This window comes from Seriola dumerili, unplaced genomic scaffold, assembly GCF_002260705.1.
Source record: "Seriola dumerili isolate Sdu_G_001 unplaced genomic scaffold, Sdu_1.0 BDQW01000192.1, whole genome shotgun sequence".
NCBI classification, from domain to species: domain Eukaryota; kingdom Metazoa; phylum Chordata; class Actinopteri; order Carangiformes; family Carangidae; genus Seriola; species Seriola dumerili.
The window spans coordinates 823,532-839,134 of NW_019174447.1; the positions used below are offsets into that span (position 1 = coordinate 823,532).

General features: G+C 43.2%; 2 protein-coding genes across 3 annotated transcripts in view; both read left to right on the forward strand.

Annotated features, from left to right (window-relative positions):
• prrg2 (proline rich and Gla domain 2) overlaps nucleotides 1–2,872 on the forward strand; it is a 7,581-nt gene extending 4,709 nt beyond the window's left edge. Inside the window, exons 4-6 of one of the 2 annotated variants that reach the window (XM_022753725.1) lie at nucleotides 219–351; nucleotides 693–836; nucleotides 2,493–2,872. In XM_022753725.1, coding sequence (XP_022609446.1) covers nucleotides 219–351; nucleotides 693–836; nucleotides 2,493–2,535 — 320 coding nt within the window. In that variant the 3' untranslated portion in view covers nucleotides 2,536–2,872. Of the gene's footprint in view, nucleotides 1–218; nucleotides 352–692; nucleotides 841–2,492 lie in introns of those variants that run through there. The other variant, XM_022753726.1, reaches the window with a different exon arrangement.
• Nucleotides 2,873–3,588: 716 nt separating this feature from the next.
• prr12 (proline rich 12) overlaps nucleotides 3,589–15,603 on the forward strand; it is a 33,556-nt gene continuing 21,541 nt past the window's right edge. Inside the window, exons 1-3 of the mRNA XM_022753710.1 lie at nucleotides 3,589–3,671; nucleotides 12,039–12,196; nucleotides 15,287–15,448. Coding sequence (XP_022609431.1) covers nucleotides 3,589–3,671; nucleotides 12,039–12,196; nucleotides 15,287–15,448 — 403 coding nt within the window. The remainder of the gene's footprint in view (nucleotides 3,672–12,038; nucleotides 12,197–15,286; nucleotides 15,449–15,603) is intronic.

Genomic DNA, 15,603 nt, shown 5'->3' on the forward strand with positions numbered 1-15,603 from the left:
TGGCTGTAGTTTGGACTGTAGTCTGGACTGAGGTCAGGACTGTAGTCAGGACTGTAGTCTTGGCTGTAGTTTGGACTGTAGTCTGGACTGAGGTCAGGACTGAGGTCAGGACTGTAGTCTGGATTGTAGTCTGGACTGTAATAATCAGTGACGGACTGGCTGCTGTCAAAACTGTTGGGGAAACAATGGTTTGAAGTTAATCGTGTTTGTCTTTGAAGAGTACGCTCCCAGAGTGGATGTGTCAGGACTGGTGGCAGGGATCCTGGCTGTCCTGGTGTCTGCTGTTATTGCCACAGTGCTGGGAATCTACTGCTACAAAGCCAAGCAGAAGGGTGAGCGGAGGTCAACCCAGTAAGTTCTCCCTGATGTGGACCATTTTTTCTCCAGTTAAGTGAGGGATGTGGAATAAAATGGTCCATCAGACATTTTAACTCTGCTGGCCATGACGTCTGGTGTGGATATTTATTGCCTTCAGATAACAATATCTAATGACCTCAGTGACCCCTGACCTTTTTTTTAGCTCCACCATCTGGGGAAAATCTTCACTTGTATACAACACGATCTATAAAAACAGGAAATCAACATAATCAAACATAATTACCATCACACTTCCTGAGAACATTTATATTTGCCTTAGACTTGATGAGCTTCACAGGAACTAAACTGACTTGTCAGTCTCTGTGCTGGTCCAGAGCTCCAGTCAGGATGGCAATAGATGGGCGCCCGGCCCCGGAGATGGTGCCCCTGTCTGGGATCACTGTTCCTGGTCTACCCAGCTACAATGAGGCTCTGAACCGCAGTGGACAGCATGATGCCCCACCACCACCTTATTCGGGGTAAGTGGATGCTCCAGTACACACATCTTACCTGGATCAGGTCTTCCCAAGGTTTCTTCAGGTTTCCCAAGATCCTTCTGTTCTGAGACAGCAACACACTTAATATATATAACATCACCATTGATAGGGAACTTTCAACTGGGATGTGGCTGTCCTGAACCCTAAGCTAATGTCATTACTGAAATCATTTTATGCTTCTGCGCCGACGACAGCCAGAGTGGGATTCGGGTTGTCCGTCTGTCCATCCGTCCATATGTTCCATTCTTGTGGACAAGATATCTCAGTAACGCCTTGACAGAATTTCTTCAAATTTGGCACAAATGTTCACTTGGACTCGAGGATGAAAAGGTCACTGTGACCTCACAAAACACTTTTTAGCCATTACTCAAGACTTCACACAGCAATTATGTCAAAATTTCACACAAATTTTGAATATTTTTTATGACTCTTTATATGATTTTATATTTTATATGTTCGGAAATCTGAAAATCAGAACTTTAAGGAATGTTACTCACACACACCTACAGTTCATTCAGAAAGTTTTCAGACCGCTTCATTTCACATATTGTGCAGCCTGATGCTAAAATCAATCTACACTCAATTCCCTATAATTACAAAGGGAAAACAGAAATAAATGAAATAGAAATGTAGCTCAGGTTCCTCCATTTCTCTGCATCATCTCTGAGATGTTTCTCCACCTTGACTGGAGTCCACCTGTGGTGAACTCAGCTGATTGGACATGATGTGTAAAAGACACACACCTGTCTATATCAGGCCTCACAGCTGACAAACAGATCAGAGCAGAAACCCTGAGGAGGAAGGAGCTGCTGCAGAGCTCAGAGACAGGACTGTGTCCAGGCTCAGAAACATTTCTGCTGCACTGAAGGTTCCTGAGAAGAACAGCGGTCTCCCTCATTCTGACATGAAGAAGTCTGGAACCAACAGGACTCCTCTAGAGCTGGACCTGGACTAACTGAGAAGGAGATGGAGAAGCTCTGGAGTCCTGATTGTTCCTGTTTTTTTCTCTGAGCTAAACCCCATGTGAAGTAAAGTGTCTGAATAATTTTGTCAATGTGATATTTCAGCTTTTACTTTTTTGATAAATTTGTAAAAATTTACAACATTTTTAACACAGTCAGTCAAAGTATTTCAGTGTAATCTCCATCTCAGTAAAATTCTGCAATGTGACGTATGTGAGCTAAAGGTAAGAGGCCATTTATGCACCGGACCCCTGGGTAGGGCCAGGGTCATTTAGGATACATATATACTGAGATGAAGTGTTACACCTGGTAAGTGATGGGCAGGATCAGAGTCAGGGAACCTTTCTGAACCTCTCCTGTTGATACGTTCTTCTTCTCTTGCTCTGCTCATCCAGTGTTTTGTGTATATTGTGTGTATCATGTCCTGGCTCCTCTCTGTGTGTACTGTGTGATGAACCCGGTCTCTTGGCTGCTGCAGCTTGGAGCAGCTCTCTGCTTCTTCCTCTGCATTCACACCAAAACAGCCAGCAGCTAATCTCAGTGTGCTGCAGCCCTTTCTCTCTCTCTCTCTCTCTCTCTCTCTCTCTGAAGCCTCTTTCCAGGAACAGAGAGCACACACTGTCTCACTGCTGTGTAGAAGAATGCTCACAGAGGTTCTTCCTGTCTTTGACCACAGGGGGGCGCCATCAGAGCCCGCTGATCCCGGAGACAACGAGTGAGATGGGCGGGCAGAGCCTCCTCATTTGGCTGCTGGGACCTGGAGCTTCAGTCAACTTTTAAATGTTGCATTTTTACATGTGTGTGTATGTGTGTGCTTGTGTGTATGTGTGTGTTTGTGTGTGTTTGTGTGTGTGTGTGTGTGTGCTTGTGTTGTGCGCGTATTTATGAGTGACGTCAGAACACTGTCCCGCGCACCAGTGACAGTGTGATGTGCACGTGGGCTGAACACCAGTCTGTCCAGTACAGATGTGAGGAGGGTGGGGTTCATTTTTGTAACACCCCCCCCCCACCACCACCACCAGCTGTGTGGAGGTAGAGGTAGTTCGTAGAGATCATGTTTACAAAAAATAAATCACGTCACAGTCAGACGCGTCTCCGATCATTATTCATCTACTGTAACTCAGCAGGCCAAAGGCAGTACATGCTGTGTGTGTGTGTGTGTGTGTGTGTGTGTGTGTGCGCGCACATCATGCTGCAGCTTGTGTGTCTGTTGTGTTACAGTCACACAGCTGACCAGGCTCTGTCTCTACGGTCTTCTACAATGCTACACCACTGCGCTGCCTTGGATGACAAATCGTGTGTGTGTGTGTGTGTGTGTATGTGTTTGTGAGAGAGAGAGAGAGGGCGAGCGAGGGAGGGAAGCAGAGGATGAACGCCAGCCCAGTCATTCCTCTTAAAAATGGCGTCTTGTGAAGCAAATGAGCGAAAATAGTGAGAGAGCGGAGGCAGCGAGCGGCGGAGCAGCTGGATCCGACTGGATGCGGCTTCGCTCGGGGAAGCTGCTGCTGAAGAACGCGGAGCATCTGTTCCACGGCCCATCCGCTTCACACAGGAGACAATAGACAGTGAAATATATGGAGAGGAGAGGAGGGAGGAGGTGCTCCTGGCTGCTGTGACCCCCCCCCCTCCCCGCTCCTTCTCCTCCCTCCATTCCTCCCAGTCTACAGGCTCGTCAAGCGGAGAAATAAACAGAAGCGAGCTCAGAGAACAGAAGACATTCCTCCCTCCCCTCCCCCTCACTATCTGTTCATCTTCATCCAGCCCTTTCTTTCATGGAGAGGAATTATCCCGCTGCAGGCTTCGGAGATCTGGGGGCTGGGACGGGATGGAGTTACGACAGATCGGCCAAAGCAAGGTAAGCTTCGGTGGCCGAGGCACGGGCACCACGGGCTCCAGTGAGCTGGAGTGGCTCTAACAATGCCACGGCACAGCGCTGCCTGCGCCTCTGCATTCAGCCAGGCTGCACGGTGCTGCTGCTGCTGCTGCTTGGCCACCAGTCTCAGGTACAGCAGCCGTATTGTCATCGGGGAGGGGGGGTGTGGGGGCTGTCTCTAAAATGCATGGAATGCGATGGAAGGTTAATAGTGATACGGAGACAGAGGAGAGGGAGAAGGGGGATGGGTTGCTGGAAGCCCAGTGTGTTATTTCAAAAATGGAAGATTACATCTGGGCTCTGGCGGCATTGTCCCCGCTGCAGCTTTGTCTCGACTCGGACGGAACAGATGCATGACAGGGACAGTCGCAGGTTGCCTGGTACGGTACTAATTGGCTGTAGCCCACAAATCAAAGCAGCGCGTTGCACAGAGCTGCTGCCTGACAGAGACACACAAACCTTGCACTCTGTGTAACACAGCACAACAACTCATGTCGTGTCAGTGCGGAGCAGCAGTTTATTTCTTCATCTCACACCACAGTCTTCCTCCAAACTAACCGGGGTTACCGCAGCCAGCTGCCGGGGACAGCTGCAGGACGGTGTCGGCTAAATCAGCTGAAATGTGGCCGAGGTTCTGAGTGAACTCTGCCACTGTAAACACACTGTACCGGCCGGCGTGCTCCCACTGCCCCGCAGTACTCACGTTATATTTTTGTAGATATATGTGTGTGTGGTGTGTGTGTGTGTGGTGTGGTGTGTGTGTGTGTGTGTGTGTGTGTGTGTGTGTGTGTGTGTGTGTGTGTGTGTGTGTGTGTCAGTAGTATCTGACAGCCTGCTGCAGCTGCCACACACACGGCAGCTAACAGGCTCCTCTCCTCCGGCCCACGGGACCGGCGGGACGCTGGCTCAGACTCCCGGCCCGTCCTCCGGTCTGCGCCTCGGTGTACCTGTGCTCTGGTGAGAACGCTTTTCCTTCACGTGCCTGCATACGTGTTGGAATGGAGCGCGGCCTCGAACCATGCTAACATTAGCTACCTCCCGTTTAGCTTTACTCCACGTTAGCGGTCGCCTTGACAACCACATCAGTTCTCCGTCAGACCCCGCGGGCTCCATCTCTGGGAGCTCGGTGTGCCGCCAGTCCGTTCCGGGTTTGCCTGTCCATTCAGACCCAGTGTACACCTTAGTGTAAACTGTACCTGTCTGAGGTGGCTGTCAGACCTGGTACTGGTGTGTGTGACCCAGACTGATGTGAGAAAACGTCTGATGTGCTGATGACCAACAGCCACCCTCATGGATTTAATTAGCCTACCCTCAGCAGGTGTCTGAGGGAGGTCTGACTGAACCTGGTCCCTGGTTTCTGCTGCATATACCTGTGCTCATTTTCTCAGAGCTCTGCCTGGTGAAGAGAACAGTGAGTGTGGTGTGAGTGGCAGCTAAAGAGAACCTACACAGATAGATAGATACTTCATTTACCCCCTAAGGAAAATTCAAGTGTCCAGCAACCTGCAACCTGATGGCAGTGGATCAATCCAGGCGAAGGTGATTTTAGATTTTAAAGCTTTAACTGGATCAGGAGAGGACAGTGAAGACTTTACTGTCAGAAAAATTATCTAAATCTGTACTGGTTGATTAAAGGTTCTTTACTGGTTAAAGACCAACATGGTCAGGTGTGGACACCTTTAATGGTTAATAAGTCTGAATTTGTCATAAAATGCTTTACCAGTTTTTTAGGATATATACACTGTTTAGGTATAACATACAGTGGCCCTGAGCTCAGCGCACTGCAACTTTAGAAAACACATGCAAATAGACAAAACACAAACAACTTCAGAAAAAATCTTCATCAGTGTGACAAAACATGCGCTGCAAATACTCGCAACACAACCAACTACACAAATGTGGTTGTGTTGTGAGTATTTGCAGTGCGTGTGTTGTCAAACTGATGAAGGCGTTTTGTTAAGGTGCGGTGCATTGAGCTCTCAGGGCCACCGTAATAACACCTGGACACATGTAGTAACACATGAGCCTGTCGTGGCTCAGGATTAAACCAGAAAACTTTACTGAGTGAGGAACAAACTGTGGTAAAGAACCAGTGTAACGAGCAGAGGAAAATCCCATTAAAGCTGCAGCCTCTCTAACCAGAGTACAGTCTGTCAGTGAGTGAACGGGAGTCCTCTCCTCAGTGACGAACAATGAGATAAAACTTGTATTAGAGTTAAACTGGGTCATTGCAGCAGCAAATAATCACAGGAACAGAGTGAAGAAGAGGATCATGGGGAGCTGTAGCTGTAGCTGTGGTAGAGAACTGTTACATCTGCATGTCTCTGAGTTCAGCTGTTCACGCAGTCAGCAGCAGTCTGCCTGACTGTGGATCACTGTGGTGTCACTCACCGCTCTGCACATGATGTTTGTACTATAATAGAAACCTGTTCAAATACAGTTCAGTTCCACACATCAGTCATATACAGAGGTCAAAAGGAGAACCTTTAAAAACAGCTGAGTTACCGGTTTATCTGAGGACCTAACACATCGAGGATGCGCTCGAAAAGTCAAAATGATCTCCTTTCCTAACCACTTCTCCTTGACCTTGATGGAAAACGTCATGAGTTCAAGGAAAGATGTGAAGGAGAATTCATAAGGACTGAGGAAAAGAATCTGACTGCACTTACGCTAGGTTTTTTTTTATTTTTAGCTAACTTAATTTATAACACATGGAGGATAAATCCTCCTTTCATAACCACAAAAACAAAGCAAACTCGAATGAAATGTTGAAATAAGACAACATTAAAGAAAAATACAAAGTTGAGCCATTAAAATAATAATTCAATAGAAATGAGGAGCTGAGCAAGAGATCAGAATAAATTATTTTCAGACAGAAGTTTATAGTTTCCTGTCAGTCATTTGACATTTCTATACATTTGTTAAGTGAAGAAAATAAATTTTTAGTGCTTTAAACAAAGGGAGGGGATTTAGTGAAACAACAATGATGTATAGGCTATAGTATTTTATTATGATGATGATATTGTTCACTATAAATTCAACCTGCTTGTTCTTCATGACTCCTGACTGGATTTAAAGAGAAGAAATCTGTTTTTATGGATTTGGGCTTCAGTCGATCAGACAAGGATTTCCATCAGTTCTGGATCGAGTCACAAACACAGACCAGTTTCTCTGGTGTTTCTACATTTATGTGGCTCTGTTGAGATGAGACTACAATGATGCGTCACTGTAAATGTGGTTGCACCAAGGAATTGTGTGACAGCATTTCTCCTTTGCTTTTGTAAAGGAGATACGATAGGGAGCACTGAATCTCCTTTCCTTATCACCTAGAGAAGTGGACGAGCTCTGATCATGGCTGCTGCTCAGATACTTCAGTTCATTTCACTCAGTTTGAACCCTCCTATGAAAAAAAGACATTTCAACCACAGCCCTAGTCTGATTAGGGCTGGGTATTGCTCAAGAATGTTTAGTATCAGTGCTGATTCTAATACTATGACTTAAAGATTCCTAACAATACTTTTTTTAATACAGATTTTAGCAAATAAAATGACAACACACAGTACAAGTTTTGGCTTTACTTAGCTTTTTATGCTTAAACTCAGTATCATACTCACTCAGATTAAATCACCAGCATTATTAGATCCTGGTCCAAGCATGCTGCATGCTGATTGGCTCACTGAGGCTGATGAGATTTACTTATTTACTACTGAGGTATCAAATGACAAGACATGTTTCAATCCTCGATAGAATCCAACCATTTTAAAAAAAAGATTTTTTGGGCATTTTTTGCCTTTATTCTGACAGCACAGTGAGAGAGAGAGACAGGAAAGTCAGGGAAAGAGAGAGGATGAGACAGGCAGCAAAGGGCCACAGATCTAGCAGCTAGGATCATAAAAGTGTCGGTGTTAGATACCCAGCCCTGAGTCTGATGTGGATGAGACTGGTCCAGTTATTAGTGTAGTGGACACACAACAGAACTGTTGTGCACTCTGGAATAGTTGATCAGAATCGGTTCCTGTGTAACACATGGTGAGGTTTGTTATGGAACGTAGGTCTACAGTGTACAAACAGAGGAAACAGTGAGAAGCTGTTGTTGGTTTTAAGGTGTTTGTGGTTGCGTTGTGTTGGTGTGTTCGTGTTGGGAGACAGATGTTGTTGGAGCTGGAAAATGTGGGAAATGTTTGGAGGCTGGATAGTGGACAAGTGTGTCTTATCAACTGTGTGTTAGTGTGTGTGTGTGTGTGTATATGTTACAAGACAATAATAGAACCATCCAATCAGAATCAAGAACTTTCAGTGGTATGTGTCCTCACAGCATCTACCTGAAGTATTTAACCTGCTGTTTCTCCATGTTCTCATGAACAGGATCTACTGTGGAACAAAAGAAACTAGAAGATGTGTGTCTTAGTTCAGACTTTGTTGAAGACTACTCTCTCTCTCTCTCTCTCTCTCTCTCTCTCACTATAAAAATTTAGTATCACGATTATAGTGACCAAAGTGATCACCGTTATCAGTATTATCATGGTATTGTTAAAATGTGCTGAAAATGTTCAAAAAGTAATAACTTTATCATGGACACAACAAATAATTAATTGGCAGCACAGGACAAAGAACCAGTAGCACTACTGGGTTTGCCTGCTGCATGCCCACTCTGTTAATAAGAGAATAGCAAATGTAACATTATTATTATCATTATTATCAGAGCTATGGCGTCTATCAGAGCACACACACTGTAGACACACCTGTCACCTGTCCAGCACGGTGCTGTTAAACCAGAAACACTGCAGCTACACTGCGTTGATGAAAGAAAGAGTGAGCTGCAGCCCTGAAATAAGTATCAAAAACACACAATCCGACCGGAGCAACAACCTGGCTATGAGACAGATCTGTTTTACCAGTTTGCACGGCACAGTGGGAAATTGTGTGTTTTGGTTGTAACTGCAGGGTTTGTGGTAGATGGGACAGACGATGACAGGTGGTGGCTGTAGCGGGTTGCTTTTTGAGTGGCAGTGTATAAGGAGTCAGTTGCCTTTTCTTAGTGGGTGTACCTGTAAAACTCACTTATACCTGCTAACTGCCTTCCTTTCTGCCTGAGTGCAGAGAGTGTTTCTGTAGTCTGAGCTACACAACAGAGGTGGCTTACTTTCTGCTTTGATAACAAGCAATCCAAAGACCCTCTTTGATCTGGTCAAGGCAACTCAACTTAACTTGCCTACTGTTACTCTTACAAAGGTCAAGCCATGTCAGAATCAAACACTAATACACATTCAACAGTGACACCCTCATCACTGACAATGAACACAGTTTCTAGGTCTTGCATTTCACATACTGTATAAGGAATCTGGTACCTGAGCAGTAATATGAAATACACTTTTAAAGTAGTACAATTCCAGCTTTTAAAGTTCTGAGAAAAAAAAATCGAATTCAATGCTGTGAAAAATGTTCAGCCATTCAGTACACACATCATCTATAATCAATAACACGTCCTGATGAAGTAGAGAGCGCTCACGGTCTGATATGGGTATTTTGATCCCCTGGAGATTCTGCATTTTAAAAAGGGTTTTGATTCACTTTGTCAAACATTTCATTCATCATCAAATCCTGTTCTGCTCACAGTTTGATTTGATTTCATGAATTATATCTGTAGACCCCTCCAGAGTTCACATGTGGTTTTTAAGAAGTGATTATTTCACTCAGCTTTAAATAACTAAACTAAACCAAGATACTTCCCCATAGATGAGAATCAGTGTTGTTCAGTTCCTGTGCTGAGCCATGTGATAGGCCATTGCTGGTTTCCGTGACAACAGAAATAAAAACTGTAGATCAGGTATTGAAGCTGAAGTGGAGACCGTTACTTTGGTTTAACATCAGCTGGGTTCTCCTCTACCTCCTCCATCCTCATACACACAGAGCATTTCTTCTTCATGTGTGTGTCTCATGGTGTGGACAGAAAGTAGTCCCTCCAACTCAGACTTGTTTAAAATGAATTTCACTTTAAACTTAAACATCTCTCAGCCAACACCTAGTGTTATCCTCATAACAACAATTTAATTTAGAAATATATATATGTAGGAAAACATGGAGAAGTAGATATATGATGCACAGGTGATGGATGTGACAGAAGAACATTTTTTCTGCCTGAACAGCTAAAGAGGGAGAGGAACAACACACTGCAGTCAGACCAGCAGCTGGAACTCTGGCTGTCACTGGAAAGGATGCTCTTCCTTAGCTGTCAGCTGTTTACCACAATGATTCCCAGGAAGATGGGACGTCCACCTACTTTAAGTTCCTCTGCACACATGTTTAGTTAAACACTGCACTGGAACTGGCAAACCGACTCCATCCAGTCCATGCTAAAGTTGATCTATCTCAGCTGGTCAGAGGACTCAGAAACTCTCTGTTATCAGAGGCGTATGTCCTCTGCTGATGGAGGAATGAACTTTCCCCTGATATCAAAAGGCTTCAGTACAGTTAGATACCAGGTAGGAGGCCTTCAGGTCAGCAACGTTAACTGAGGTTGTGAACTGTAACACTGGTCTTTGACTGTCTCACCTCATCCCACTGGTTTTTCCTTAAGAGCTGACTGTTTTGTCTCCAGGTGTCAGAGTAACTCAGTTACTCTTCCTCCACTGCACGTCTGCATGACCTTTGACCCCTGTACAGGTCCACGGTCAGGGGTTTGGAACCTCTGGATTAGAAGGGAGGTGTTGGAGTCACTCATACACTTGTAAACGGGCAGAGAGAACATGTTTGAGTGTACTGAATGTATGCACATTTTTCTAACAGATGTAGAGTAACAGAGAGATAATGGAGACTGTATGTATACACAACAAGAATTTAAGACTTAAATCTGACATACTGTCTGTTGAGGTAGTCCAGTGTTTGGACCTCCACCACAGAGTCATGTTAAATCCTTGGTACCAGTGACTTTGAGGCAAACCCCCCCCCCCCTTCTGTCTCCACTCTGTGTCCAGGTATTTCCCTGTGGATCTCTAACCCAAACTCACAGCCTGCAGGTCTCATGCACTGTACTGAGTGGACCAGAAACCACCTGTTGCCTGAAAGTGGCCCAGTCTTCAAAGACTATGCCAAAATCAATAAGAGAACGAAAGTTCCCACCTGTCCTCAGGTGTGTTTGTGTGTGTGTGTGTGTGTGTGTGTGTGTGTGTGTGTGTGTTTTGTCAGGGACTGTAGACTCCTGTGGTCCCAGGACTCCAACCACACTGAAACACCTGTTGGGATCAGTAGTCAGCATGTCCAGATACAGATCCATCACCTGATCAAACAGCTGTCAGAAACACTGTCAGTACCACTTCCTCTTCCTCTCTCCTCTCTCCTCTTCCTCAGTCCCAAGGACAGCTTTCTGAAGTGTGAGCCAATAGGCTGATGATCCCCAGAGTCCTTTAGGATCCACACTGACTCAGATTAAAGGACCAGTTGTGGAGCTTCATGTTTATGCAAAATAAACATCATTCTTTAGGAAGTGAGCCAGGTGAGGGAGCACATCTGATAAACTCCTCCCTCATATATTGAAATGTTAAAAGTCAGTGATTAGGCTGACCTCATATGTCACATTTCATCAGCTCTGTGTGTTTTATCGGTTATTATTAAAACAATAACAAAAGACGGTGTTGGGTGATGTCATGAAATAGTGTGGGATCATGTGAGTTGCTGTCTTCACCATCATTACAGTAAGATCCTCCTGGTTTGGATTCCTTCAGTGTCAGTGGTTCGGGAAATCAAACACACCCGGTGATTCTCACCCTTCAAAACACTGAATGAAGCAGTTTCACATTTAAAGTCAGTGTTTGAGCGACGCTGTACGGAGGACAGAGACTCAGGGAAGAGCTGGAGCTGAGATCGATGCTAACCTTTGTTTCTTATTAAGTTATGTTTTTTGCCTTTACTTGATAGTACAGTGAGAGGTAGACAGGAGCTAACATTTGTTTTGATTGTTTCTTTAATAACTTATGAACCAGACATTCAGCAGGTTTTTACCAGCAGCTGAATTATCCACAGAGCTGAAAACCACCAAGGTGTAAAAAGTGTGTGTCACTTAAAACTAGATAAAAGTCAATGATGAGCTTCAGTCAGACAAACACACTGACACACGATCATAGAGGATATGATGTCATTGACAGGCGACAGGATGTTATTGGACCTTGTAGGAAAACAGTGAGAGTAGATGTTGTAAACAGGTGAAAGGGCAAACTGAAGTCCAGGTCCATCAGTCTGACTAGTTCTGTATGAACCAGCTTCTTAGTACGGGACTCTGGTCCATCAGTGTATTCCTGTATGAACCAGCAGACTGAACAAATCCTAAAAAAAGTCAAACCTGATGTGTTTCAGCCTCGTGTATGGGAGCTCCAGGTCATCCCACCCAGACTCAGAGCTGCTCCACCGGCAAGCCTACGGCACCCCCCACCCCCTCCAGGGCTATGCAACCAATCACCACCCAGGAAGCTCCAGACAGGGCGGGGCCTGGGGCGCCGCTGGACGCACACTAGGTAAGGATTAATTGGATGGTGTATGTCTGTCCTTTGACGACTTTATTACAGGTTTACTATTTTTCATCACATCACTGTTGAGACTCTTAATGTTAATCTGTACGTACTACAGGGAACCATAAGGGACAAATAGAGCGATAACACGGGTGCTCTGTGATTATAGTAGAACATATTTCTAAACAAACATTCAGTGGAGAAAAATAAAAATATATTTATATCTGAATCTCAACAAATGATTTAATGAATGAAAATTCTGCTGTTTTTTGTCAGACAGTGAGATCAATATTTCAGATACATCAAATATCAAACAAACGTGTCCCATCTGTTATAGTATGTCATAGTATGTAGTTGTCATAGAGCACTGCTGGTCACAGTCCAGTGATGGTTACGCAGGTGCTTAGCAACCTGCTAATGCAAAGCTAAATCTGTGTGATTTAGTGTTTATTAACTGTTTAAACCTGCTACCTTTGTGTCTAATTCAGTCGCAGCCAAATAATTACATGTATGAAAGCTTGGTGGTTGAAATATGTTGTCTGAAATGTATGGATAAATCAACTCTCTCGAAGAGTTAAATCAATTAAAATGTAAATAAAAGCAGGCTAGTCTTCCTAATGTAGCCTGATGAAATGTGGTCTGTCATCTTAAATTACCATTAACATCGAAGCGTTGTTTCAATTAACATCAACAAATAAAGTCTGATTTTTGCTGTAATTATGGCTGTATGTCTGCACTTTTTTTCTTTTTGAATTTATCCATGTTTGTACGACGGAGTATTAGGGCCACATTGAGGAAAAAAAAGAAATCTGAAATTTTGAGAATAAAGTCATAATATTACAAGAATAAAGTTGTAATATTATGAGAATGAATAAAATTATAAAAAAATTTTGAGAGAAAAAAAACATAATTTTTTAGGAATATTACATCAACCCATCAAACAGGTGAAAGGACAGTCAGTGGCAGCCTGAGCTGCTTGTGGCAGCTGCTGTTTGTCTGTCTAACAGTAGAATAGACTCAGTTTCTTCACAATCTTTTTAATGTCCTGATGATGATGATGATGATGATGATGATGATGATGATGATGAGGATGATGATGATGATGATGATGAGGATGATGATGATGATGATGATGATGATGATGATGATGATGATGATGAGCCAAAAGATGAAGTTTCTCCTTATTTGTGAAACCAGCTAAAGTAGAACTTCACAGGATGCTCCACGTTCCTCATTTTAAAGCTTCTGATATTTCCCCTCTAAACCAACATGGAGCCTAACATTATAAAGTCATAATTAATTTAATTGAAATGTGATTTTTTTATTCTCAAAATTGCAACTTTATTCTTGTAATTTCAGATGTCTTTATTAAATTAAAATGTCACAACAGCTGAGTTAAAATACAATAAAATACAGTAAAATACAAAAGACAAAAATACACAGGATTCAGTTGTACAATAAAAATGAGAGGTAGATAAATATAAATAAATAAGTACAAGAATTCAGAAGTAATGGGAAGTAAATATCTAAAAACTGCTCTGTGAGACAGGATCCATGTTTCTCCTCGCCATGATGAGAACACATCAGTTATCCCAGTTAACACTCAGGAAGGGTTTGTGTCAACGGGGAGTGAAAGTAATCTGCAGTAAAGACATGATGTGTGTGAACACAGCTGCAGAGAACAAGAGAGCAGCCTGTGATCTCTATTTGTGAAGTACCTCCACAAACACAGTGTTAACAGCTGACATGAGCTGCAGGGTCCAATTCAATTATAATTTCAATTCAATTATAATTTCTATTCAGTTGTGATGCAGCTCTGTGAGAAGGTTTCTTTTAATAACTGATAACGTCGGGGTGTTTGAGGAGGTCTCCACAGCTGGTTCTCTATGAATGTAGGAGAAAGAAACAACAAACATATGTTTGTTGTAGTAAATCTCTATAACTGCGATGAGACATGAAATGACATATAACTATGTTTCAAAATGGAGGTTCCATATATTGACTGTAAATGTTCTGTATAATCATTTGGCTTCAAATCATCTGTCACGGTTACATCAGTTCAACAGCAGAGAAAACTAGACTGAAGAATCAATAACACATCAGACACTTCAACATGTTTCCTGTTTACCTGTGAGTGACAACACAACACAAAGTTATCGTCCCTGAACAGTAGAGAACTAACTAACCATCAGGTACAACAGGCTCCGGGTTAAAATTGCCAGTATCGTCCAGGCTGGGGCTGTGATTAGCAAACACTGGATCCCAGCTGCAAAGATTTTACTGCACAGCATGACTTGTGTTTACATGACATTTATATGTGCGGGGACGTGTCAGGTAGAGAGTTTCTTCAGTGCAGTTGTTGCACTGTTGGAGGGTGGGGCTGATCGGCAGCAGGTGAGAGCTTCTCACAGAAAAGCAGAGCAGACAGTGTGACTGTGTTTATGCTCCCATATGGTTCTTACTTCCTGAAGCCACTGTATGTTGTGATAAACTAACTAACTAAACTGCTGTTAAATGTAACTTTAATTAAGTAATGTTAGTTTCACGACTGTTGAGCAGCTGTTTTTATTTTCCCATCTCACACAACTTGGTTTTTAGTTTCCAATATTTAAATAATTGATTCATTTATCAATACGTTTATGCAAAAATAACTTGTAACTGAGTAATAACTGCGTTTAACTTGTTTACTTTGGTCTCTTACTGATTTTATCTTGGGCAGAACTGGATGTCCCATGGCTCTTCTTAGTTCAAACACTAATGCCATAAAATTCTCAATTTGATAATATTGATTAACAATATGCAGGATCATAATTATTAAACTGATAGGGAATGAAAATGAAGGTTTTGATGGTGCTACAGCTACATTTTCTCATATGAGACAAACAGTGTAATATAAATGGAGGGCAGGTGATTAACTTCATAGATGAAAATGGTTCATATGAACTTCTGGAGGGTGCCAGAGCAGGATGGTGGTGTCACTGTGGATATGGTGATGATGATGATGATGATGATGATGATGATGATGATGATGATGATGATGATGTGATCTTTCATATGATTTGTATGAATGAATTGAGGGTTGTGGTTTGTCGCCAGGTCTGTCGGGACTGTTTGATGCCAGCCTCCACCATGCTGGCCCCTCAGGTCCCGACCCCTCCGTCATGAATCTGATCTCAGCTCTGGAGTCCCGAGGTCCACAGCCCCCGCCCTCGGCTTCCTCCCTCCTATCCCAGTTTCGCACTCCCTCTTGGCAGACTGGTGAGTGTCCACCTGTTAGAGGAATGGTACACTTAAAAAAAGCAACTAATTTATCATTAGTCTTTGTTACCACTGAAACACTATTGTTTCTAATATACACTCATTTTATTCATTGATTGATTATTTTCCAAAAAGTAAAAAGTTTGTAGTGTCAA